The sequence below is a fragment of the Cetorhinus maximus genome, chromosome 8 (assembly GCF_964194155.1).
Source record: "Cetorhinus maximus chromosome 8, sCetMax3.hap1.1, whole genome shotgun sequence".
Taxonomy (NCBI): Eukaryota; Metazoa; Chordata; class Chondrichthyes; order Lamniformes; family Cetorhinidae; genus Cetorhinus; species Cetorhinus maximus.
Window position 1 is genome coordinate 18,667,733 of NC_135886.1, and position 25,470 is coordinate 18,693,202.

General features: G+C 41.0%; 1 protein-coding gene and 1 long non-coding RNA gene across 3 annotated transcripts in view; both read left to right on the forward strand.

Moving 5' to 3' along the window:
* LOC144683480 (TBC1 domain family member 30-like) overlaps window positions 1-18,315 on the forward strand; it is a 90,125-nt gene extending 71,810 nt beyond the window's left edge. For both annotated transcript variants that reach the window (XM_078546534.1, XM_078546535.1), the window contains 5 exons: window positions 2,604-2,701; window positions 2,794-2,912; window positions 6,590-6,784; window positions 10,811-11,549; window positions 14,897-18,315. In XM_078546534.1, coding sequence (XP_078402660.1) covers window positions 2,604-2,701; window positions 2,794-2,912; window positions 6,590-6,784; window positions 10,811-11,523 — 1,125 coding nt within the window. In that variant the 3' untranslated portion in view covers window positions 11,524-11,549; window positions 14,897-18,315. The remainder of the gene's footprint in view (window positions 1-2,603; window positions 2,702-2,793; window positions 2,913-6,589; window positions 6,785-10,810; window positions 11,550-14,896) is intronic.
* A 1,761-nt stretch (window positions 18,316-20,076) lies between these two features.
* On the forward strand, window positions 20,077-20,814 carry LOC144683248 (uncharacterized). The gene is made up of 2 exons (XR_013577205.1): window positions 20,077-20,360; window positions 20,560-20,814. It is a non-coding gene; the product is annotated as an uncharacterized LOC144683248 (long non-coding RNA).
* The last annotated feature ends 4,656 nt before the right edge of the window (window positions 20,815-25,470 follow it).

Consider the following 25,470-nt stretch of genomic DNA (forward strand, 5'->3'; position numbering starts at 1 on the left):
CTCAAGCAGGCATGGATAAATGGTTTCCTAATTTGGTTTCACGTTCAGGTTGTGCTGGGAGTGGCTGCAGTTGTTAGCAACGGTAGTCTAGAGTCACAGATATAAAGCAAGAGTTTGGATCTTGTTCACGTGGCACCAGTTTTCATTGAGAAGTGCTGCCAAGTGTCATATTATTTAAATCAAGGGGAATATAAATATTTTACAATTTTTTGTCACATTTTTATAAATTACCTAAAATCTTCCCACCTGGCAGGGCCACTGCTTCAGGCCATTAGGGAGAGTTGGAGCAAAGGTGGAAAATCAGGTTTGTCACTCTCCATCTGATATTAAAACATTAAAAAAGACAACGAGAAAAGGCCATTCAGCCCACCAATACAATTCCCTTCACAAAATATGGGTAATTTGCCCTATCAACTTTCCCCATTCACTCAATATCCTGAGGGAGGGAATCAGACTACCACTGGGAAAATTCATGAGGAGGAGATGGGATAGAGTCGTTTAAAATCATGAAGGGTTTAGCTAAGAGTAAGTAAAGAGAAACTATTTCCAATGGCTAATGGGCCAATAGCCGGAGGGCACAGATTTAAGGTGATTGGCGAGAGAAGCAGAAGTGACATGAGAAAAATCTTTTTTTTAACGCAGTGCGTGCATGGGGTTAGGGTTTGGAATGCGTTGCCTGATAGAGTGCTCGATACAGATTCAATCGAAGCCTGTGAAAGTGAATTGGATAAATACTTGAAAGAGAAAAAAATTACAGGGATATGAGGAATGGGCGAGGGAGTAGGACTAGTTGGATTGCTCTGCATTGGGCTGAATGGCCTCCTTCAGTGTTATGATTCTTTAAAATATTCTATGAACCTCATCCCCTACCCCCAAAGGCGAGCAACATTCCAGCATATTAAATCAAACTTGCAACCCACACAACTCAACTATTATACACATCTACGATAGTCAGCCACACAGGAACCATTGTATCTTTAGCGTATTTGATTGTTTGTGCTGATTCTTATAACTTCCAATCATATTCTTAAAAATACATTTACCCATCTAGTTATAGATCTTTCCAATTAGTTGCACAGGATTGGAGATAAAATTATAAAAATTGAATCTTTTGATTTCTAGTAAGAGCTAGTGGAAAGTTACGGAAATTTTTTCTAATTTCTTGCAAGTTATGGGCCATTGTGGAAGTGTATTGGTGACCCCTGTTAAGAGATTGTGGAATATTTTTTGCCATCTTCCAAATTATGTAGGATATACAGCACAGAAACAGGTGATTCAGTGCCAGTCCATATGCTTCACTCGAGACATTCCTCTCCTCCCGCCCCACCACGTCTGTCCAGCCCATGGAGGCCTCCATTCTTTCTCCCCACAGGTCATAAAGGTGCTCATCTTTTTCCCCGCAGGTCACACTCCCCTCCTAGATCAGGGAGGCAAATCTTCCCCTCTCCCCAGGTCATGGAGGTACTTTGCTCCTCACTGCTGCTCCTAGCTCCAATCTGAAGTCTTCCTCCAGCGACCTTGGAACCAGAACTTCAGATCTGACACACAAAAAAATTCCACCTGCAGGTGGAGCCTGATCCAGGAGCAAAGCAGGAGTAACATTGAGGGGGAATTAGGGAATGGAGCAGGATGATTTTTACAGGGGATGCTGCGGTTGACGTGGGACATGATTTTTACAGGTTTTGTAAATAAAAGATGGCATACTTTTCCAGATGCCCTGATTTATAATATTGTTTTTCTCCATCCAAATTTTAATTATCTGAACTGACTGACTACTTTCAGAAAATGGTCAGTAATCAGACGGATTTTTATTTGTCCAGACATATTTGAAGTCTCCTTTCTGAGAGTGTGCTACCTGACACTTATATTCATTTTCAGACTTCTAGCAGGCCTCTTAAGAACAGTATTGACAAGGGCCTCTGAACTGACTTGCTTACCTAGGCAATGATTTGAAATATGGAAACACCTGAAAAGAGAGAGAAAAATTACAGTGGCCTGTTCTGACAAAGCAGGTCCTCTTGGTTCCCTTTGTTGTCGCATTATTACATTTATTTTTAAATCAGAGTGCGGTCCCACCTTTCTATCACTTGACAACAAGGAACACTCCATTTTGATTTCATGACTCCAATCCCGAAGTCATAGTTTGCTTTTTGGCCTGGGATATGGTGTAATGCAAATGGAACCCAATCCTTCAGGAAGCTCTTGTCACTCCTAATAATTTACAAGTCACCAAGGAACAGGCAGTCAGACAGGAAATGCATATATTCTTCTGGTGAGCTTTAAATGTAATACTGAGCCATAATTACAATTATGACCTTGTTATTAACCGTAAAACACAGGTATATTTTACGACCAGTGTTGTTCCTGTAGGAATACCTAACGTGGCCGAACTAATTCCCTCTGTGCTATTTTTTAGACACAGGTATTAACTCGGTTACTGCCTGCATTCAAAAACCAGACAGAAGGATTTGTTAAGAGTGAATTATTTCCTGATACAGGAACAGCACCAGTCAAATTATATAGCCTCCCTGCTGCTTATAAATTTATAAACTGGAATTATGTTTTGGTTTGTATATCTAAAAGTATTGCTACATATCTTGCAGGCTGTGTATTCAATGGCGACTTTCCCCTTCCCACAAGTGGTTGAACTGAGGGAGAAGTACAGTCCTACGTCGTTCCAGGCAAAGGTTGCTGCCTCGAGGTATTTTCCCTGCGTGCTAAAAAGTAGATGATGATTCATTTTGAACTGCTGCAGTGTTGCAATTTGATGTGGCTCTTTTTGTTTCTTTACAGCTGCCACTTGAAGGAAACTCAATGTAAGAGAAAAGCATCAAACGAGACTTTGCCCTGCACCCTTCCTTCTGCAGTGGGCTACCCAGGTGCACGTAATCCGCCAAATTGTCAGAAAACAGGTAACAGGGCAATACTATTCAGCTCTGTTACTGCTGTGACCATAGTGGAAAAGGTCTGAAGAGGACAACAGAAAAGAAGTTGAAGGGGGAGAATGTCAGAGCCAAAGATCAAATAAACAATGGGGGAACATCTAGAGGCACAGTGGAAGATCAGTACTACAGGAAAGGTTTGGGGAGCGAGTTACATGGGTGAGAGAGTGTTGGATAGAAAAATAGATCTTAAAAACTGCCAGAAGAAAATATATATATGTATATTATATAATAAATGATTGCTGGGGGGGTGGGGTGCGAGCAGCAACATGATATCACTGAGAATAGACTGGGGAGATGGGGAGAAAGAACTGAGAAAAGAGACTGTGGGTTAAAGGGGCAGCAGACAACAGACAGTTGACCAGAGTCGACCAACCAAGTATAGACTTGATCGACAGAGTGGCCTCCTTCCATTCCTTAATTAAACTTTGACTCTAATTTCAGCACGTTTAATTCCATTGAACGTTGCTAATTTTGTTTCCTTGTAGACAAAATAATGACGAATGTGGAATGTGTGAAATGAGTGTTGTTGAAGCTGCCTTTGAAAACAGCTGACCCATTTTTAGTAACTTTGGACCATGCACCATGCCTGGTACAGTTCTGTCAGGATCTGGCCAATACTGTTCTGAAGCTAGCTAGCAACAGAGAAAAAAGCGAGCACACTAAAAGTGTCTGCATTTGTCTTTTTAGGCTCAAAGAACAGGTCAAAGCATCGTGTCCTTGTATTTAGCAACTGCATGAACCCCCATTTGATGTGCTGGCTCAGGATGCTGGAGTACTAACGTGCTATGCACCATCATGCAGTTCATCTCCATAGAGCGAGTTAGTATATTCAACATGCCCACCACAGAGGGTTGCCAACTCTAGTTGGGTGTATTCCTGGAGGTTTGATCACATGATCTCCCACCTCAAACTGGCCCGATCCACACTACTGTCATTGGTCAATCTCCACTGCTTTCCCACAGCCAATTAGAAAGAGACCAGATTCTTTGCTACCCAATTGAATGAATCATGACTGTTTGTGAAACAGCTGTTTTTGCACGTGTCCAGTATTTTTATCACTAATAAATTATTCAAAGAAAGAAGGGGGGGGAAACATAATTTTGTTTGTCGGTCCTATGCGCTTTCTGCTGGGTTGCTTGGAGCAGTATTCTGGGAATTCGTCTTCAAGGTCTGGAGGCTCTAGGACAATTATGGAGTTTTGGCAATCTTATTAACACAAAGGTGCCTAGGGAAGATCAGGCACGTTCAGGAATGGGCGTTAGAAAGACACATGATCTCTTTTTTTGAACATGTCTGTGCAGCCACTTCTCAAACAGCACTGGCAAAACCAAGCAACAGCTAAACAACCAATGGTGCATGGCTGGAGGTGATTAAGAAGTAATGAGGGAGACAAATATGTCCTTTTGCAATAGGGACATGAGTGTTTTAAAAGAAAAAAAAAATTGTACTCGCTTCCTGTAATATTCACCTTTTAACCGAATTCCTCCTTACACATTGGTTGAAATTTTATCAGCTTTGGAGGCAGGAGCACAGAATTTTTGAAATATGCAAATCAGGTCGATATGCTCCCGCCTTCAAGCACTCTTGCCGGATGAGGGGTGGTATGGGCATCAGTTACCACCCCTGTTAGGTGCCGCCTTGGGGGCAGCTTAGTGATGCTGCTGGGATCTTCCTGATGATGGACAGAGCTTTCTTTCTTTCTACAGCCGAAGCTCGGTAGGTGCCTCTGAGATAGCCGGTGGGGGGGGTGGCACCAGTGAGGCCACCTACAATCCCCATCCATTCCCCGAGCCAGGGATGCCAAAGGGCCTCAGCTGCAGTCACAGCCTTCCTGGGGAGAGGCTCCCCCTCCATAATGATGGCTTGGCAGCTATGGCCACAGTTCATTGAACTTGTTTTTTGTTTTGAAGTGTCAAGAGCACCTCCTTCTCAAGGAGCCCTCGCAGCCTCATTCCTACATCAGCAGTGCCCACCTCTCCTGTTGGGGCTGCTTGTTACCCACAGCCTTGGACAATCCCATTGGCTCCACCGCACCCCCCCCACCTCCCCAACCCGCCCACCGTCCTTAATTGGACGGGGCTCCCAGAGGCGGCCAGTTAAGATTCTGCCTCCAGGGCTCCAGGAAGATAGCACAGGAGAGGGGGATGTCATAAAACATTGGGGTTGGGACATTGGCTGTAAAATTTATATCCTACATACATAGACCCTGAAATTCCAGGCTGGTTCCATTGGTCTCCCTCTGTACCTCCAGCAGGGGACTGTAGATCCTATGTAGAGGTTCAGAACCAAACACTAGTCTTATCAAACATTTTTATTGGCAATTTTAGAAAACGGGGTTTAATTCTCTATATATTATTAGAGATCTGGCCTAAGTTCTGCATTTGATGTCTTAATTCCTAAATTAGTCAGGTTTTTCTATCTCCATTGCAATCCATTGTTAATTGCAATGTCAAGATTTCCCATTCAGTTTTGCTTTGTCAGCTGTCACAGCCTTTGACCACTAGGCAGCTACATAGAGCTAAATTTTGAGTTTCTTAACTGCATCCTCATCTTGATACGTAAAGGAACTTTATAATCATCAACTGACTGGGCAAGAACAGGGGCAATTTAGAATAAGATGTAACCCTAAGTTTCCTTTGGTTGAGACATGCATGGAGAAATTGAAAATCCTGGCACACAGATGCCTTTCATCTTTGTACATACTGGTTGCGATTCTGCTGATATGTTGCTAGCCAAATCTTATGTATCTCTTCAAATGATTTGGCAATTAAATATTTAAAAATGGGGATCTTCCATCTTAGATATGCTACTTTTGACATGATTCCATGTTCCTTCCAGCCTATCATTATGATTGTCTTGCTACTATATCTTATATGATCCTAGGCACTGCAGGGTTAACCGAACCCTTTATTTTGTACTATTAGATTATTTTCCAGTACAAGTTGATCTATTGTGTTGTTGCTCACAGGCAGTTCAGAGTCTAAGCAGCTCTGTTTATCTATGTTTAACCAGGCTTGTCCTTTTTAACGCTGCTTCTCTATGGGGTTGTGGTTTAAATAATTACAGTTTGAAGTTAATTAGAGCCTAAAAACAAAAAGCTAAAAGCTACTGCGGATGCTGGAAATCCAAAACAAAAACAGAACCACCTGGAAAAACTCAGCAGGTCTGGCAGCATCGGCGGAGAAGAAACCAGAAACGTTAACTGGTTTCTTCTCCGCCGATGCTGCCAGACCTGCTGAGTTTTTCCAGGTGGTTCTGTTTTTGTTTTTAATTAGAGCCTAATTGCTTTTGTTGAGGGATGTTGTAAAATATTGGCATCTGCTTGTAAATCTCATTGTCACTTTTCTGCAGACAGCCTTTCTTCCGTATTATTTTTAAAGATTGTGATTCATTTGTATTTGATTCCATTTGAGCTGACCAAATGAAACAAAAGTTTGCATGTGTGATGAAGTTTAATGCTCTCAAATGTGGTACGTTGGAGGTGTGACAGACATGCACTAAATACCAACCTTTGACCTGCAGATAACGATTGGAGACCCAGTTCAGCGTATAATCCTGAAAATTCAGTAAGAAACTGTATGTTCAGGGGGGGGAAAAGAAATGAAACAATTATTTCTGTGTGTTTTGGTTCTGTCTTTCACCAGCTCAAAATGAAAAGCAAAAAAGCAACTGTAACGTGTCGAAGATCGTTCAAGCCACTACTGGTGAGAATGTGTTGCAGCATCAAATGGCATTAAACAGCACACAGCAAATGGCAACACTTGCACCCATGGTAAAGCAGCAGTACTCAAAAATGACCAAGAGACAGCAACAAAACCAATATCTGACTCCCAGACATGGTAAGGTATTATTATATACCTATCAACCATCAATACTTTTAAAATATTATTGCAAATGTGTAATTTGGGTATAAAATATCTATAGAACTCATACGGCAGATACAATAGCATAGCATATTACTGGACTCGCAGTCCAGAGGCTTGGACTAATGATCCAGATATGAGTTCGCGTGCCACCACAGTAGCTGGCCAATATAAATTCAATTAAATAAATCTAGACTTATCAAGAACGGCTAAACAGGTTAGACCTTTATTCATTAGAGTCTAGAAGAATGAGGGGTGATCTTATTGAAACGTACAAGATTCTGAGGGGGCTTGACAGGGTAGATGTTGAGATGTTTCCATTAGTGGGGGAATCTTGAACTCGGGGACATAGTTACAGGATAAAGGGACACTCATTTAAAACTGAGATGTGAAGGAATTTCTTCCCTCAGAAGGTAGTGAATGTCTGGAATTCTCTACCCCAGAGAGTTGTGGAGGCTAGATCACAAAGCATTTAAAGAGGAGGTCGATAGATTTTTGAAATATTGGGGAATTGAGGGCTATAAGGAGCTGACACGAAAAAGGAGTTGAGGGCAGGGGCAGCTCAGCCATGATCTTATTGAATGGCAGGGCAGGCTTGATGGGCTGAATGGCCTACTCCTGCTCCTATTTCCTGTGTTCTTATATATAAAAAAAACTAGTATTAGTAATGGTAACCATGAAACCACTGGATTCTCATTAAACACCCATGTGGTTCACTAATATCCTTTGTAGAAGGAAATCTCCTGTCCTTACCCAATCTGACCCAATATGCCCTCTAAATTCATTTAGCTGTAAGCAGGCTGTTTACCTGTGATACCTTCAGATTTTTTTTACCGTGGCCTACAGGGAACATTCATCTGGCCTGTATGTGACTCCAGATCTACAGCAATGTGGTTGATTCTTAACTGCCCTTTGAAATGGCCTAGCAAACCACTCCGTTATCTCAAGGGCATCTGGGGATAGACAAAAAAATGCCTGCATCCTGTGAATGAATAATAAAAAGATTCATGTGAATGAATTTACATCACATTTAATTTGCAAAGATGAAAGTATTCATTCATGGTGTTTTGCCAAACCTACTGTACCAAAATGGGCAAACTATTGAGATATTTTCTGTTTGTCAGTGCTCAGCATCATATATTTTAACAACTAAAGAGTCTACCTGTTCAATATAAAAATTAAGTTAACTCAGGTTGGAAACAGACTTTGAAATTAATATTGTTCCCAGCACAGAGGTAATTAGTATACTCTACATCAAGGCTGCAAGCTTATCTCACCCTATATTTCAATATTTAGTGCAGTGTTTTTCTTTACACGGCCTGCAAGCCAGTGACAGCTTCCATCGACGTTAAGTGCGGCACCTCCATCCAGGGCCTGGAGAGCAGAATGCAGAGAGCAGCGGAGAGGAGTGCCGGGGTCCTGGGAAGGAGAGGCTGGCTGTGAGGTCTGGGAGTGAGTCGCTCAGGTTGTGGGGCTAGGTGGGAGCGGTGTTGGGGAGGAAGAGAGTGAGTGCATGTGTGTGGGAGTGAGAGTGAGGAGAGTGAGTGTATGTGTGTGGGAGATCCATTTGTATTCAGGAAATGGGCCCGCTCCTTCAGGAGTGAGCCAATCCTGACAGCGGCCACCACCCAGGGGGACGCCACCTGGCATTTCGATGCAGTTGGCTACTGGAAGTGTTCAAGGGGCAGCTGCCATCGCAGTAGAATGTGACGCACAGGAGATTGCAGGTTTTTTGGTAAAGTAGCCCTTGCTTGAAAAATAGTGAAGATCACTGATTTAGTGCATAGTGTATGTCACATTGGGAGTGTGCTGAGGTCATGCAAGTGATTTGCGGTGCCAGCAGTTCTTTAAGGGCAGTTGGTTGCCCTTAAAAGTGTGATTCTGTTTTTCCAGAAAAATGGTTGAGTGTAGAATGCATTCGCCAATTAGAAGTATCTGCAGTAATAGATTTTTTTTTTATTCGTTCATGGGATGTGGGTGTTGCTGGCTAGGTCAGTGTTTATTGCCCATCCCTAATTGCCCTTGAGAAGATGATGGTGAGCTGCTTTCTTGAAACACTGCGGTCCATGACTTGTAGGTACACCCACAGTGCTGTTAGGAAGGGAGTTCCGGGATTTTAACCCAGTGACAGTGAAGGAATGGTGACATAGTTCCAAGTCAGGATGGTGTGCGGCTTGGAGGGGAACTTGCAAGTGGTGGTGTTCCCCTGCACTTGCTGCTCTTGTCCTTCCAGGTGGTAGAGGTCACGGGTTTGGAAGGTACTGCCAAAGGAGCCTTGATGAGTTTCTGCAGTGCATCTTGTAGATGGTACACACTACTGCCACTGTGCGTCGATGGTGGAGGGATTGAATGTTTAAGGTGGCAGATGGGGTACCAGTCAAGCGGGCTGCTTTGTCCTGGATGATGTTGAGCTTCTTGAGTGTTGTTGGAGTTGCACTCATCCAGGCAACTGGAGGTAATTGGTCTACTGTACATCAAGGCTGCCAGCTGATCTTGCCATCACACTCCTGACTTGTGCTTTGTAGATGGTGGACAGACATTCGGGAATCAGGAGGTGAGTTACTCTCCGCAGAATTTATAGCCTCTGACCTGTTGTAGTATTTATATGGCTGGTCCGGTTCAGTTTCAGGTAAATGGTAACCCCCCAAGATGTTGATAGTGGGGGATTCAGTAATGGTAATGGCATTGGATGTCAAGGTTGTTGGAATGGTCATTCCTTTAGTGTGAATGTTACTTGCCACTTATCAGCCCAAGCCTGAATATTGTCCAGGTCTTGCTGCATATTTTTACAGACCGAGATGGGAAGAGTGCACAGCTAATTCTAGCCCCACTTCTCCACAGGTCGTAACAATAGTTTAAATGTTTAATTCACCCACAAAACTGACCAATTCTTACTCTTTGATAGTTATTACCAGCATAAAAAGACTCTAACCATGCTTCTTTCAGTAAACAAAAAAAAGATTTATTTTAAAACAAGTTGATAAACTGATTAACATACAAGTTGTAGTTTAGAAATGTAAAGATTTTCCCCTTTTTTAAAGAAAGACAGATATTCAAACCCCCATACACTCACACACAAATATAAAGCAGGAAAAAACAAACAGTCGCCTGCAGAGGCTACAGTATGGGAAAGTTTCTTTTAAAAGGATAAAATTCAAAGAGATCTCGACTTGGTTGATCTGACAGAATTCTGGTCATAATAGGTCTGGAAGTTCCTTCAGATGGATTTTTTGGTGAAACTGTCCTTGATGACTCCTAGTCATCACAACTTTTCAGACTTTCAAAAAAAAACAAGATGATTTATCCTGATGAGACGTTTCTGAGGAAGGTTTTATTTTTTATTCATCCACGGGATATGGGTTTCGCTGGCTGGGCTAGCATTTATTGCCCATCCCTAGTAGCTGTTAAAAATGTGAGGTAGAGAGATGGAAAGAGAGGGTCTTTTCTGGCGGCCTGCTTCTAACACTCACTCTGCCTGAGAATTTTAAAGATTAAGATGTTCAAAGAATACTTTTCCTAGGCTAAAACGCAGCTACAAACCTCTGAGGCACTCAAATGTCCTCATTCTACCAGCTCTAGACCTGCCTCTAGTAAAGGAATAATGCTGATCCAAAGCCGGAGTAGAAACAACACATGGACCTTGTTAACTGTTGAGATAGGGGGTTGGACAGGAAATAGGCTCCTTTTATTTTCCTTAATTGTCTGCATCTTGGATGTTTGGTAGAGCATCTTGATTAGCAAAGCTTGGTAGTTCGTAGAATGACATAGCCTGTTTTTGTGCTTTACATTCTCATTGGCCCTTCTGGCCAATGTTGGTGTTAATGCCTCCTGCCACTCCTTAGTGTCATCACTAGGTTCAACCAACTGTCCTTTTTTAAATTTATTTTGCACTGTTATAGGTTCTATGTAGCCAGCCTAGAAAGTATATGAATTTAAAAATCAAATTTTAAATTGCTGCTGAAAGAGTACCAGGTAATATATAAAATGTTTCTTTCTTTGCAGGTAGCAGTGATTCTCTCTCTCCTGGGACACCATTTCGTTTGAAAAAGTCTAAAGTCATAAATCGCTTCCTTGGTGGCAAAAAGCTAAAGAACAGTAGCAAAAGCAACCGAGTCCACCACACTCCAAGTCCCAGGACACCTCAGCCCATACAGAAAGAGCAGAAAAATAAGATAACAGTCCCTTGGTGCTCTCAAAAGAGAGTCCCCCGGAAAGGTCTGACCAGGAACTTGAAAGTTAAATCGGGCTGCAGTGATACAGTCGGCCTGCTGGAAGACCAGACTGAGAACACCAAAGCAGAAAATGTCAAAGTTGATGATCCAGTCCATACAGTAATGGGAGAGAGCAGGAAAAGTTCTCAATTACGTTGTGAAATTGAAACAAAATATCATGAACAATTGGCCATCCTGTTGTATGAAAAAGAAGTTGACAATTTGACAGGGGTTGAAAATTTATTCAAGACACTTCAAATAGGAGAGCCAAACCTGTCTTCGGCGGCAGTGGAATCTAGCAACAAGCCCGGGGTCTATAACTGTTCTGCAGAATTGAGAAAAGATCAGTTCAGAGCAAAACATTTCACAGCTCTGTCTGCTACGAAAGCAAATCCTATAAACAATATTCCACTTGTACAGCTCTCTGGAAAGTCTCTTAGAACACAAAATTTAAGTTTACATGGATCAAGGAGCAACATCCAGATAACTCCATTCAATAAATGATTAAGAAAAGAAATGCTACTGACTTGGTGAGGAGGGGGTAATGGGAAGAGGATAAATTCAGCTTATTTCACAGTAACCTGTTGGCCAACAAGCCAAATATTAAATGTGAAGCATTTGTGACCATTAATTTGCAGAAATGGTTTGGCACAAGTTGAATATTTTTGCCACAAACCACTGTATTTTAATGACTGTTGTGAGCTGGAAGTCCCATATGCCAGAAACATCATTTACTTTGCAATGAAGCCATTTTACAGATTGTTAACTTGTGCGCCCTTTGGGAACCCCTGTGAGTTAGGGTGTCTCCGTGTTGGAGTCTTTAAGAATTGCACACTGTGTAATTGCCAATTTATCATATAAGCATGCCTAATATTGACTACGAAATGATTCTTCATTCAAAACTGATTTATTGATTAACATCAAACCAGTAATACTCATTTTGAACTTATGATGACATCACCAATTTGTTATAAGTTCGAAATCTGTTAACTGATTTTTACATGTTAAAGTACTTTTTGTTTTAAATGCTCACCACAAAATCGACTAGTGCCTTCCTCAGTTTAAATGATATACTGATAGAAAATAAAAACCTGCCAAACTTTATCAATAACTTGTTCATCCTGTTTTGTTCATTCTTTTAATAACAGATACACCATCTACTTCATTATTTGTTGCTTGTTATTTTTAAAGCTGGCCTGATATTTAAGGGCTGAAATTCCTCTTTTAATGAAGAGCATGAAAAATACTTGTTTATTTCCATATTTAGCAGCCTGTTAATGAATCACAGGAACACACAGTTTTGCAGCTTGTTATATTTATTAGTGAGTATTCATTACAGCAAAGAGCAGCCTGTTTTTTCTTGTTTTCAATTAAAAGAAAATGTTACCCACAGTTCCAGACATCACCAGCAGTGAATAAGTATAGACTATGCTGATTATATCCTTACCTATTATCATTATTCGCAGGTAGATAGTTGAAGTAAGATTGAATCCGGTATTCTACACCTTGCAATTCAAATTGTTTATTTTCGATTATCTGATGATCCAAATTTGACACTCAATTCTTACATTGTTGTGCATTTACACTGCTCAATTCAAATGGCTGGATAATTCAGAAATTATTGCACAAAAATGTACCTTTAATTATCAGGCATAGACTATATTGTCATTGTTGTGAATGACAGGAAACTGGAACTTTCATCAAACTTGCCAGATAAGTCAAGTCCACAGTCTCAAAAATCAAGAGAGAAACTCTTAGAAAAATCAAAGGGATTTGGTATAGAAACGCTATTGCAAATCACTATTGGGGGGGGTTAATGATTAAAGCGGCAACCTACAAGATTATGAATTATTATTGAGGTTAACTACAAAGCAAAGCACAGCCAAAGGTACCAAGATCCAAGCAGCAGCAACTTCAGAGAGCACACCTACAGCAATTTTGGGCTTCAGGCACAAGGCAAGGCACAGGCAAACAGCAAAATGCTTTCCAGGCTTCAAGCGCGGTAAGGAAAGCAGCAGGCTGTGGGCAAGGCAAGACAGGCAGAAAGGCAATACAGCATGCTACAACAGGCCCTATGTCTGGTTTCCTCTGCAGTCAGCCCTCTGGAATCTCAGCACATGCAATTAAGGATGATTAACAATCCCAAATTTTCAGAGCTCGCGTGAGATTGTGCCTGAGATTGAATTTCACCAAGAAATCGAGTATCTTGCAACAAATTTACAAGATTTGGCATGTATGAGCCTTGCAAATAAATGGATACAGGTTGAGTATCATTTATCCGCAAATCTGAAAACCAAACACATCCAAAAACCGCACTTTTTTTTTGAACCTCATCGACCTTTAGCACAGGAAGTCTAGTTGTCTGCACTGTTTACCTTGTGATTTTTGTGGTGAACATGTCAAAAATAAACTTTTTACAGGCACCCTGCATTTATTATTCAGTGATACATCTTACTTTTCTAGCCATTTTGTTTACTTTTGACTATAGGTAGCCTAGGCTTAGGCGATTGTAATTTAAGTTTATATGCAGTATCCGAAAAATGGAATTATCTGAAATACGAAATGCAATCGGCCCCAAGGGTTTCAAATAAAGGATACTTGACCTGTATTATGTGTATTCCTGGAATATGGTGAGAGCAGAATGATTATTACAGTACTTATTACAGGTGGATAGATTCTTGGTAAGCAAGGGGGTGATAGGTTATCAGGGGTAGGTGGGGTGCAGATTTCAGGTTACGATCAGATCAGCCATCATCTTATTAAATGGCAGGGCAAGCTCGAGGGGCTGAATGGCCTACTGCTGCTCCTTGTTCATATGTTCTCTGATTGCTGGTGCTGCTTTGATACTAATATTTTATAACTAACTGAAAATATCTGGGATTGGCAAAAATAATTTGAATTCAGTTCCTTTCTAATCCAATTAAATGTATTTGAATGCAATTTTGACTAATAAACCAACTTGAGTAGCTACACATTACTTGGCTTAGGAGTAACTGTATAAAGTAATAACCACCATTTTGGTTAGCTTTACACTGCACTTGATTTGATTTCTATCCCAAGTACTTGGCCACTTTGAAACTTGCCTTTTGAGAACTGCGCAACATTCTTATAATTCCAGTAAATAAAGACTACTGGATCCAAATTAATTTTTTTTCCCACATTATCAGTTTGCATGTTTTGCCAGCTTACAGGGACCATTGCACTTTTTCAACATGGTGCACATCAATTGTATAGACAAATCAGTTGGTGCATTGTTTGGGGAGGGGAGGTCAATTTTGTCATGTAAAATTTTACTAAAGTATAGGTATGACAGGGTCTTTGCATTAACCACCTCAGAGAAAGCACAGCCACTTTATGAAATAATTTTTTTTTAAAGAGCCATTATCCTAATAGTACAAGAGCTCGATATAGTTTCTATAGCAAAATAACCCAGAAACTTCTGGAAATACTCAGCAGGTCAGGCAGCATCTATGGAGATAGCGAATTAACATTTTGGGAAAGCAGAGTGCTTTTGTATTAATTGTTTCTATAAATTTGGGGATTAGGAATCTCACGTTAACAGTAAGTGATGGAGTAAACCCTCTAATTTAGTTGTAGCATCCTTGGCTATTCTTGTCTGCACAGAATTATCAATGGTAACTTTCATATCCTTTCCTGCATAATATCATCTGGCATCAGAGTAAGAGCAAAACATTCTTTTAAAAAGTCAGTCATTTGTTACCAACTATCTGTTCTATGGGAAAATACTGAATACTGTTGTTGGTTGATTCTTGTGACTTGTAAAGATGTTTTTTTTAATAATGTTTTCTGTTTTATACAGCTTACTCTTCTTTAGAATTAAACAAAAAAAAACCCTGTTTATTTTGTACTTACACAGGTTTCTAACTGAAGACTGTTTAGTATGGACCACATCCCAGTCACTGGGATCTCACAGTGGAGAGATGAACTGGCACTCCGTGAATCTTACCCTTTCATTCAGTGGATACTGGTTGAGAAGTGAGCAGCCATCTGCTGCATTGAGGGACTGGCACTGCCATCTGGAACAAGAGCAGCTGCAGAGATTAGTTGCCACAGTTTAAGCCATCACATGCTGTAGGGAGAATCTGTTACTAAGGATGCGTTGCTGCAGGGGACCAGTCAAAAGAGAGACAACAGTTGCTACAAGAGACTTAGAGTAAGAGAAAGAGCAGCTTACTGTGGATATCCAGACTTTGACAGAATGGCTGCTGTGGGGTACCCAGCCTGGGATAGACCAAACTTGATATTGCTGTAGCATTTCTAGACATGTTGGACATGTATTGGAAACACTACTGCTTGTGTAAAATAACCACATTTTACTTTCTAAAATCCAATATTACATTACTAACAGTATTCTTTTTGTGATATTTGAGTCTGTGTTGCAAGGAATGTAACCCAATGTCAGGATATTGCAATTAACTCCTTGGAGAGATGTGCTACAGTATGCTTTCCCATTGACAGAATGTGTGCTGTAGGAAATCCAGAACCAGCTGAGTTTAAGTTAGGAATTTCCATTAGGATCTGTGGTTGGTGATTTACTCATCCAATGCAGTGTTATTAAACTTATCTATTATTGGAATCTACTTTCAAATGTTGGTGCATAGAATAGAACTCAATTGCCAAATACTGCAGATGTAAGAATATGCTATGCCTTCATAAACTTCTCATGTTATGCTTAAACACTTGGAATCAGATATATATTTTTAAAGTTGAGACAACAGAGATGGTTATTTCGAAAGTCTCAGAACATTCGGTGCTCAAAGTTTAATAAGTCATGACTGTCAATAGATGCATGCTTCCTACAGTGAATATGTAATTCCTTAGTAAATTTTCAAATTAGTGCCACTTTTAAATAAAATAGGTGCATGCAGTAGAAGGGATTCTGTGGACAAGTGTGTTAACAAAGCCTGTAATACATCAGGCATTTTCACCAAAACAATAAATATTGCTATTTCTGATACAAATAACTACTGACATCAAATAATAATCAAATCTGAAAGCATCTCTTTTTTGTTTATGTTGGGTTTGACCTTCCATTGAAAGTTGAGAAGTGTAACAGTAAAATCTCACAAACCAGTACTTTCCAAGTAACCAGTGCCTTCATGTTAAAAATGAAAATTTAAGAGGGAAGGGATTAAATACCAACAAATCTAGTTGTTACAAAATACTTGAACATTGCACTGGTTTATCAGTAGATTTAAAAATTACTTCGCTAAATCTTACAGATCTAGCCAAGATGCGCCATTTTGCCAAATGCCAAATTTGCTTTCCGTAATGCTATCATAGGTTCAAGCAAACTAAAGCTACATATAGATTAACTAGAAATAAAATGTACTGTAGGGCTAGAATACTGTATGTTCACCTATGGGGCATGGGTTTGAAACTCAGCCCAATACAAATAAAAACCTCTTTTGTCGAGCAGGTGTTGACATTTCCCAGTGAACTGATTGTGGGTAACCTCAAACCCTTTTACCATTAGATATAAATCTAGTACAATTTTTTTTTAAAACAACATCCATTTGAAAGAGAACTACCACATTCTTAACTACTGTTCTAATATTTGGACCATAGCATAGCCTTGGAGCAACATAAGGAGAGCATTATATTGTTCCTGAGTTGTGCTGTACTTGACCAAGACTTAAGACTTATTTAATGCTACCAGTAAGCATGTCTTCCATTTTCTAATGTTGCTAGTCTTTATCTTAATGATAGAAGCAAGGAAAGGGCAAATTTTCACCTGCATGGAAAATTTTATATTCCAGAGGACTTGACTTCCCCAATTCAACTGTCGTCAGAGTGTTTAGTCCTAGGAAGTAGGAGATAATGATATAAACAAGAAAGAAGCACCTCCCGCCATTCAAAACAGATATTGGAGGAGGAAACACTAAAAATAGAGGGCAAAACAGAAGAGTCATTGTTGATACAGGGACACCAAATGCATGAATTAGGATCTGGACTTAAGAACTCTGAGGGAAATGAAATGAAAGACAAAATATGTAAAATCTAAAGAATGAAGTAAGATTCCAAGAAGACAAAAGCCTAAAGATAATTGAGAGCATATTCACCTGGAAGGGAACAAAACCTTTTGAGGGAAAACTGATTTTAATCATTCTATTCATTTGTTGAGCCAGATATCACCATGGAAAAGCAGCCAGCAGTGCCTGCTAAGGAGGTAAGCAGTTGGGAAGAAAGCCTTAAACTTAGAAGAAAAAATATTTTTGTCTAAAAAATGTGAATGAAGTCAACCAAAAGCATCCAAAGCTGTAGACATCAACGCAATTTAGAGTTGAGTGAGGGTGCACACTAATGAACGAGAAAGATAAATCTTTCCACGGCCAAACAGGATATTGAAAGCTTAAAATTCAGTGTTAAATCAATTGATGGATTATTGTTCTGTCAGGAGAAACTCAAAAAGCTGCTAAGTATTGATTTAAAAAATCTAAAACCCTAAGCACAAGCCAGAAGGAAAAAGATTAGACAAATCATTGAGGAAAGCAGTTGTCATCGTAATGGAGGAGCCCTGTCCTCTTTGCCTCCTTGTTCTGTTAATTGGATCTGAATTAATTGGCGTTAAGAGGAAGAGGAAGAACAATGTAAAGGTATTTTGCAAAAACCATACTGCTCATTAGGAATTTTCTCAAGTTACAAGTAACATCCTGATGACATTTTACAATTTTTGAGTGCAGAGAAATTTCAAGTCCTAATTAAAGTAACTTTAATTAAGGATGGTCAATGTAATGTAAGATCATTGATGGATTTTGTATACACAAGGTGCAAGTGACCTGTGCATTTGATTTGTCAGACTGACGAGGATATTTTAAGGGATTTTGTGAACCTGCAGAATGGGGACAATTTTAACCTATCCTGCCATTCGGGATTGGGTGCAATGTTGGTTTTACACCCCACTTGAATTTACTCCCATTGAAGTCATTGTGCAATATTGGGCAGGATGTAAAATTCCTGTTTCACCTGATCCAGTGGATTTCCCATCTGGCGAATTAGCTTATTACCCCCAACATGTCAATCAAGTAATACAGTACTTCATACTGACATTGAAATTCATTTGATGTTATTAGACGTTGTCCTAAGAGTAAGGTCATCAATAGTGTATTACTGACATGTTGCTTGTTTCATTTAATAGAAAAGTTGAATTCATTGCTTTGTTTGTATGTGCATGATCTGTCAGTTGTAATCCAACTGTTTGAAAAATTATAAAATAAGTGTTTGATGTAGAAATGTAATTTCTGGAGGATTGTTAAATAAATTACAACTTTTCCATTTGGAGAGCAATATAATGTTTTTTTATCCGAGTATGTCCATATTTAAAGCTAGCTTTAAACCTTATTTAGAATAAGTTTTCTCTTCTTCCTGCGTTGATAAATCCCTCCTGTAAGATTTAGCCTAGAATGTCAATAACATGCTTATTCCTATGTTCCTACTGAGATGCTTTAACTATTGGAAAGGCAATGTATCCCAGCATGCTTTTTCAACAGGCCAAGAAGCCCTTAATGTGATCTAACAAGCTATCAATCTCCGACAATAGCTAAACTGAAATAAGATAGGGCAAGGAGGTATGGAGCAACTATCTGATTAGGAAACTTTGTAATACCATAAAGGGAAGGATGATCCTGCCCCTACTTTTAACCTGCTCCATATCAACAGAAAACCTATGGAATCAATAAGGACCAAAGAAGGGGATCTCCTTAGGAATTTACCCTAAACATCATGAAGAGACACTGTGAAGAATGTCATTGCTGGTGTGATTTGCTCTGAGGGAATACATTACCTTGTGGGTTCACGATGGGCAGAAAGAGTCCAGAATGTACAGTCTGGATGACCAATCAATGAAGGAGGACAAGATCAGCTTAAAAGGTAAATACTGATCAGCACTTGTGTTATTAACTTCACTTACCAACTTGACCTGTCCTATTAAGTAGTCCTTCTGCCTGACCCCAACTGAAATTACCCATGTGGATCACAAGGTAATAAAGACCCAGGTCAACATTCCGCTGTAGGAAGAGGCTACGCAGGATGTGAGTAGCCGATTCCTGCACTATCCAGGTTTCCAAGGCTATTTTGGCCCCGACAAAGGTGTCCATATAGCACCCAGTGGAGCTGAAGCAGGACAATCAGGCAGTGAGATACAAATACAAAAGTTAGGGAATCATGAGTGGTAAGAATCGATCTTTAAAAATGGGAATACATCCATAATATTGAATAATCTCGTGCTTTGTAATAATACAAGTAATTGCTTTAATGGCTTAAATGTGGTGCAGAGATAGTCACAGCAAATGCATAACTGTAAATTATGATTAAGTGATGAGGGATCAGCACTTGTTCATTACCCTCATGGTCAGGAATCTAAGAATATTAGGGATGGGAGTAAAATTGACATCTTTTGCTGCCTACTTTACCGTCACCCATTAATGGTCAAATAGAACTAGTTTAAACCAAAAACATAACTGCTAATACATTAAGAGACAACAAAGACTACTGGAATTAGCGCAGTCAATCAGGAAGTTACCATCAGAAGCAATCGCCTGAAGCAATGGGGAAAGCAGAACTGGTAAACAGATGGCCTCTGATCATATTAAACATCTGGGCTGTCAGTGTGACATCTCACGTTCTACTGATATTACAAAACTTAACTTTTTCAAGCAGCCAAGTCAGAAAGCAGATAGTGCACATTGCCTGATAAGGGAAGACAAAACTGGGAAATGCTAACCACGACGGTTTTGAAGATTCTGTGGATGCATGACAAATGGGTACAGTAAATCCTCGTTTAACGTTTTTGTTTTAACGTCGAAAAGATAACAGGGGCATGTAATCTCACTGAGCGTCGTGAGGTTCGTTTCAACGTTGTTTACTGTGACCCCCCAATTGGCACCATTTTGAAGCGGTTTCTCCCCGACCCTTCAAGTTGTGGCCTCACCCCACTCCCGAGTTGTGGTCTCCCTTATCCCCGACCTCTAAGTTAGGGCTGCTACAATCTTTTTATTAAATGCTCCTCCCTCGCTGCTCTTCTCCTGAGCCTTCGCTCACAGCAAGGGGGCTCAAGAGAGGGGAAGTGGCTATTGGGAACATTTTAAAACAAAAACATGGATTGTAGCAGCTCTAGCTCGGCGCTTCTGCACCATCAGGACCCGCAATTCCACAACATCGGAGCTCCGGCTTCGGGTCGGATCTGGAGTGGCCGGGGAGCGGGGAGAGGCCACAACTTGGAGGGTTGGGGAGCGGAAAGGCTGCAACTTGGAGATTTGGAGAGAGAGGGAGGATCTGCAGCGGCCAGGAGGATCAGCAAGCAGGATCGGGGCGAGCAGGAGGTACTTTAAGTGGAAAGTTACATTTTTTCTTTTATATTTTGAACTTATTTGATGTTAAAAGTTATTTCATTTATCAATGTAGAAATTTGGCAATGTAAAATATTTCAAGTTAAGAGGGTATAATGTTTTAATATTTGTTTTTTTTTCTGATAAGGAAGGCCCACAGACCTAACGTAAGTTTTAACATTGGTTCTCATAGGAATCAATGTTTCACTTAAAATCGTGATTTTCAAGAACATGACCACAACTTTGTGAGGATTTACTGTACAAGAACTCGGCTGAAGCGGCCTCCAATTGTGGAGATCAAGATACCGCACTAGAGGGAGCATTTGGACTACGCGCTCTTACCAGAAGAGGAACGGGATAATAACATTTTACCTCCTTGTAAATTCCTGCTCAAATACTGAAATGTATTAAAATTCACGCGTTTGAAATAAAGGAATGACATATCTAATTTAAAGTCACTTCAGCATTACACTTATCCTATTACACTCTCCTTTTATGGCATGGCTATTAATATAAAATTCATCCAAGGCATCAGACTCAAAGAATAATTATCAAACTTTAGACCAACTGGTATGGATATGAATGCAATTACAACATGAGCGCAGGCATCTCCAGAACCATCTGCACTTGATCCGTATGCAATCCTAACATGGCAAAAGTTCTCCATCTCAAGATAATTATGGGTCAGGAACACTATTCAGCCCATCTTAGTATACAAATAAATACATATAAATAAACACTACAGATCTCCCATTGCAATATCTAATTTTTTCTTAAATAACTCGTGTTTCTGCCTTCTACTATTCTGTCTAAAAGGTCATTCCATGCATTGATCGTTCTTTATATAAGATAACCTTTCCAATCTCCTGAACTTCCCTTTTATTGGTTTTAGTCTGTGCCCATTACTCTCTCAATTTGATATAAAGATATATTTGACCAAACGTGGCATCAAGGAGCCCCAGCAAAATTGGAGTCAATGGGAATCAGAGGGAAAATTCTCCGCTGGTTGGAATCGTACTTAGCACAAAGTAAGATGGTTGTGGTTGTTGGAGATCAATCATCTCAGTTCCAGGACATCACTGCAGGAGTTCCTCAGGGTAGTGTCCAAGGCCCAACCATCTTCAGCTGCCTCATCAATGACCTCCCATCATAAGGTTGGAAGTGGGGATGTTCACTGATGTTCAGCACTATGTTCAGCACTATTCACAACTCCTCAGATACTGAAGCAGCCCATATCCAAATACAGCAAGACCTGGACAGCATCCAGGCTTGGGCTGACAAGTTACAAGTAACATTTATGCCATACAAGTGCCAGGCAATGACCATCTCCAACAAGAGAGAACCCAACCATGGCCCCTTGACATTCAATGGCATTACCATCGCTGAATCCCCCACCAGCAACATCCTGAGGTTGGGATTACCATTGACCAGAAGCTGAACTGGACAAGCCATAAGAATACTGTGGCTACAAAAGCAGGTCAGAGGTTGGGAATCCTGCAGCGAGTAACTCACCTCCTGACTCCCCAAAGCCTGTCCACCATCTACAAGGCACAAGTCAGGAGTGTGATGGAATACTCCCCACTTGCCTGGATGATTGCAGCTCCATCAATGCTCAAGAAGCTTGACGCCATCCAGGACAAAGCAGCCCACTTGATTAGCACCCCATCCACAAACATTCACTCCCTCCACCACCTATAGCAGCAGTGTGTACCATCTACAAGATGAACTACAGGAATTTGCCAAGGCCTCATAGACAGCACCTTCCAAACCCACAACCACTGTCATCTCAAAGGACAAGGGCAGTAGATACATGGGAACACCACCACCTGGAAGTTCGCCTCCAAGTTACTCACCATCCTGTCTTGGAAATATATCGCCGTTCCTTCACTGTCACTGGGTCAAAATCCTGGAAGTCCCTCCCTAACAGCAGTGTGGGTGTACCTACACCACATGGGCTACAGCGGTTCAAGAAGGCAGCTCACCACCATCTTCTCAAGGGCAATTAGGGGTGGGCAATAAATGCTGACCCAGCCAACGACGCCCACATCCCGTAAATGAATTTTTAAAAATTGGAAGGGGGTTGGCAATAGATTTCAAGCTCTATTGGTGAGGGGTTGGGCAGGGAAAGAGGTGGGCTGTAATCTGGCTCATTGGTGCAGCATCTTCAAAATTTTGAGAGTCAGGAGGTGAGTTACTCGCTGCAGGATTCCCAATCTCTGACTTGCTCTTGTAGCCACAGTATTCATATGGCTTGTCCAGTTCAGCTTCTGGTCAATGGTAATCCCATACTGTTTATAATGTATTCTGGATCTATATATATCAGGTTCGAACAAAAAGCAGCGGATATCAAAGTTTGCTGATAATATCAAACTGAAATGCAGCAACTGTCAAGAAAAAAGCAGGAACACAAACTAGGAAAATGGGCTATTAAATAACAAATGCAATTTAATATGGAAAAACATGATGCAATATTTTCAGCAAAAGTTAAGGAATATATCTTAAATGGGATAACTTTCCATTGCATGCGGGGAGCCAAGAAACCTATGGCTGAATTTTCCCCCCGTTGGGGGGGGGTTGTGCAGGGGTGGGTGTGAACCCGATTGGCGCCCCTGATCAGGGACGCGCCGCCATTTTACATGGGCGGGCCAATTAAGGTGCCTCGGAGATTGATTTGACGTGTAAATTTAAATAAAGGGAAATAAAATCTATTAAAACATGTCCCATCATGTGACACTGTCACATGAACTGGGACATGTGAAAGAATTATTTTTAAAACCCTTCATGAAACCTCATCATTTTCAAATCCTCTCTGGCCACAGGTGGGGTGCCAGAGGACTGGAAGATTGCTAACTGCTGTCCCATAGTTAAAAAATGGAGGAAGGGATAGACCAGGAAATTTCAGGCCAGTCAGTCTAACCTTGGTGGTGGGGAAGTTACTAGAAAGGATTCTGAGCGACAGAATAAATCACAGTTGGAGAGACATAGATTAATCAGGGATAGTCAGTATGGGTTTGTTAAAGGGAAGTCCTGTTGGACAAATTTGATTGAATTTTTTGAAGAGGTAACCAGGAGTGTTGATGAGGGTAATGCATTTGATGTGGTCTGCATGGACTTTAGCAAGGCTTTTGATAAGGTCCCCCATGGCAGACTGGTCAAAAAAGTAAGAGCCCATGGGATCCATGGCAAAGTGGCACATTGGATCCAAAATTGGCTGAGAGCAGGAAACAGAGGGTGATGGTAGAGGGATGTTTCTGTGGCTGGAAGTCTGTTTCCATTGGGGTTTCACAGGGCTCGGTGCTGGGGCCCTTGCTGTTTGTGATGTACATAAATGATTTGAACTTAAATTTAGGGGGTATGATCAAGAAGTTCGTGGATGACATGAAAATTGGTCGGGTGGTAAAAAGTGAAGAGGATACCATAAACTGCAGGAGGTTATCAATGGACTGGTCAGGTGGGCAGAGCAGTGGCAAATGGAATTCAACCCGGAAGGGTGAGAGGTAATGCACTTGGGGAGGGCTAACAAGGCAAGGTATAACACTATGAAGGGTAGGACCCTGGAAAGTACTGAAGATCAGAGGGACCTTGGTGTGCATATCCACAGATCCCTGAGGGTAGCAGGGAAGGTACATAAGGTGGTTAAGAAGGCATATGGGATATTTGCCTACAATAGCCGAGGCATAGAATGTAAGAGCAGGGAGCGTATGTGGGAACTGTATAAAATGCTGGTTAGGCCACAACTGGAGTACTGTGTGCAGTTCTGGTCACCACATTATAGGAAGGATGTGATTGCACTGGAGAAGGTGCAGAGATTTATCAGGATGCTGCCGGGGCTGGAGAATCTGAGCTATGAGGAAAGATTGGATAGGCTGGGGTTGTTTTCTTTGGAGCAACAAAGGTTGAGAGGAGACTTGATAGAGGTGTATAAGATTATGAGGGGCATAGATAGGGTGGATAGGAAGGCACTTTTTCCATTAGTAGAGGGGTCAATAACCAGGGGGCATAGATTTAAGGTAAGAGGTAGAAGGCTAAGAGGGGAGTTGAGGAGAAATTTTTTCACCCAGAGGGTGGTGGGAGTCTGGAACTCGCTGCCTGAAAGAGTGGTTGAGTCAGGAACTCGTAACATTTAAGAAGTATTTACATATTCACTTGCATAGCCATAGCCTCCAGGGCTATGGGCCAAACGCTGGAAAATGGGATTCGTGTCGTCAGATCTTTGTTGAGCGGTGTGGACATGACAGGCTGAATGGCCTGCTTCTGTGCTGTAAATGTCGATGAGTCTACTACCCTCAGCAAACTTAAGTTCATCCAAAATTCTGATGCTCACATCCTAACTCAACCAAGGCCCATTCACCCTTATCTAGATTGGTTCTCAAACAACGACGCCTCGATTTTAAAATGCTCAACCTTGTTTGCAAATTCCTACATGGCCTTACCGCTCCTTAGCTCTAATCCCCAACCCTCCAAGATCTCTGCACTTTTCTGTAGTTCTGGCTGCTTGCCAATTCTCAATTTTAATCACACATTGGCAGTTGTGTCCTCAACTCAGTTGGTTCCAAGTTCTGGAATTACCGCCCCAAATCTCTCTGCCGCTCTATCCTCCTTTATCACACTATTTAAGACCTACTTCTTTGGCTAACCTTTCATCCACCTGCCCTATTACCTCATGTGGCTCAGTGTCAGACCGTGTTTGATAACGCTCCTTTGAAGCACAATATATTTTATTACATTAAAGGCACTAGATAAATGCATGTTATTGTTACATTAACAGTAAATTTCTGAACACTTTAAAAGGTGCTTTATTCTTCATCTAAAGGTGCATTTACACTCCCATGGTCAAGTCAGAGTCAAGAAGTTTCTCTTCAATGCACAGCATGTGAATGCTGCCTCATTCAGAGGTTGACCAATGTGACACTTGGCTTGTAACAGTCATCTATCTGGGCCCTCTGAATGAGATGACCAATTTAGTGATAATCGCCCATTTGAGACTGAAGCAGAGGGAACCTCAAGGCGGGAGAGCCTTAATCTACTTGCTGGAGAATCGGTCCTGAACACCCAATTTCCACTCCACAGGTTTAGCATTGGCACAAAGATTGGCAATGATGCA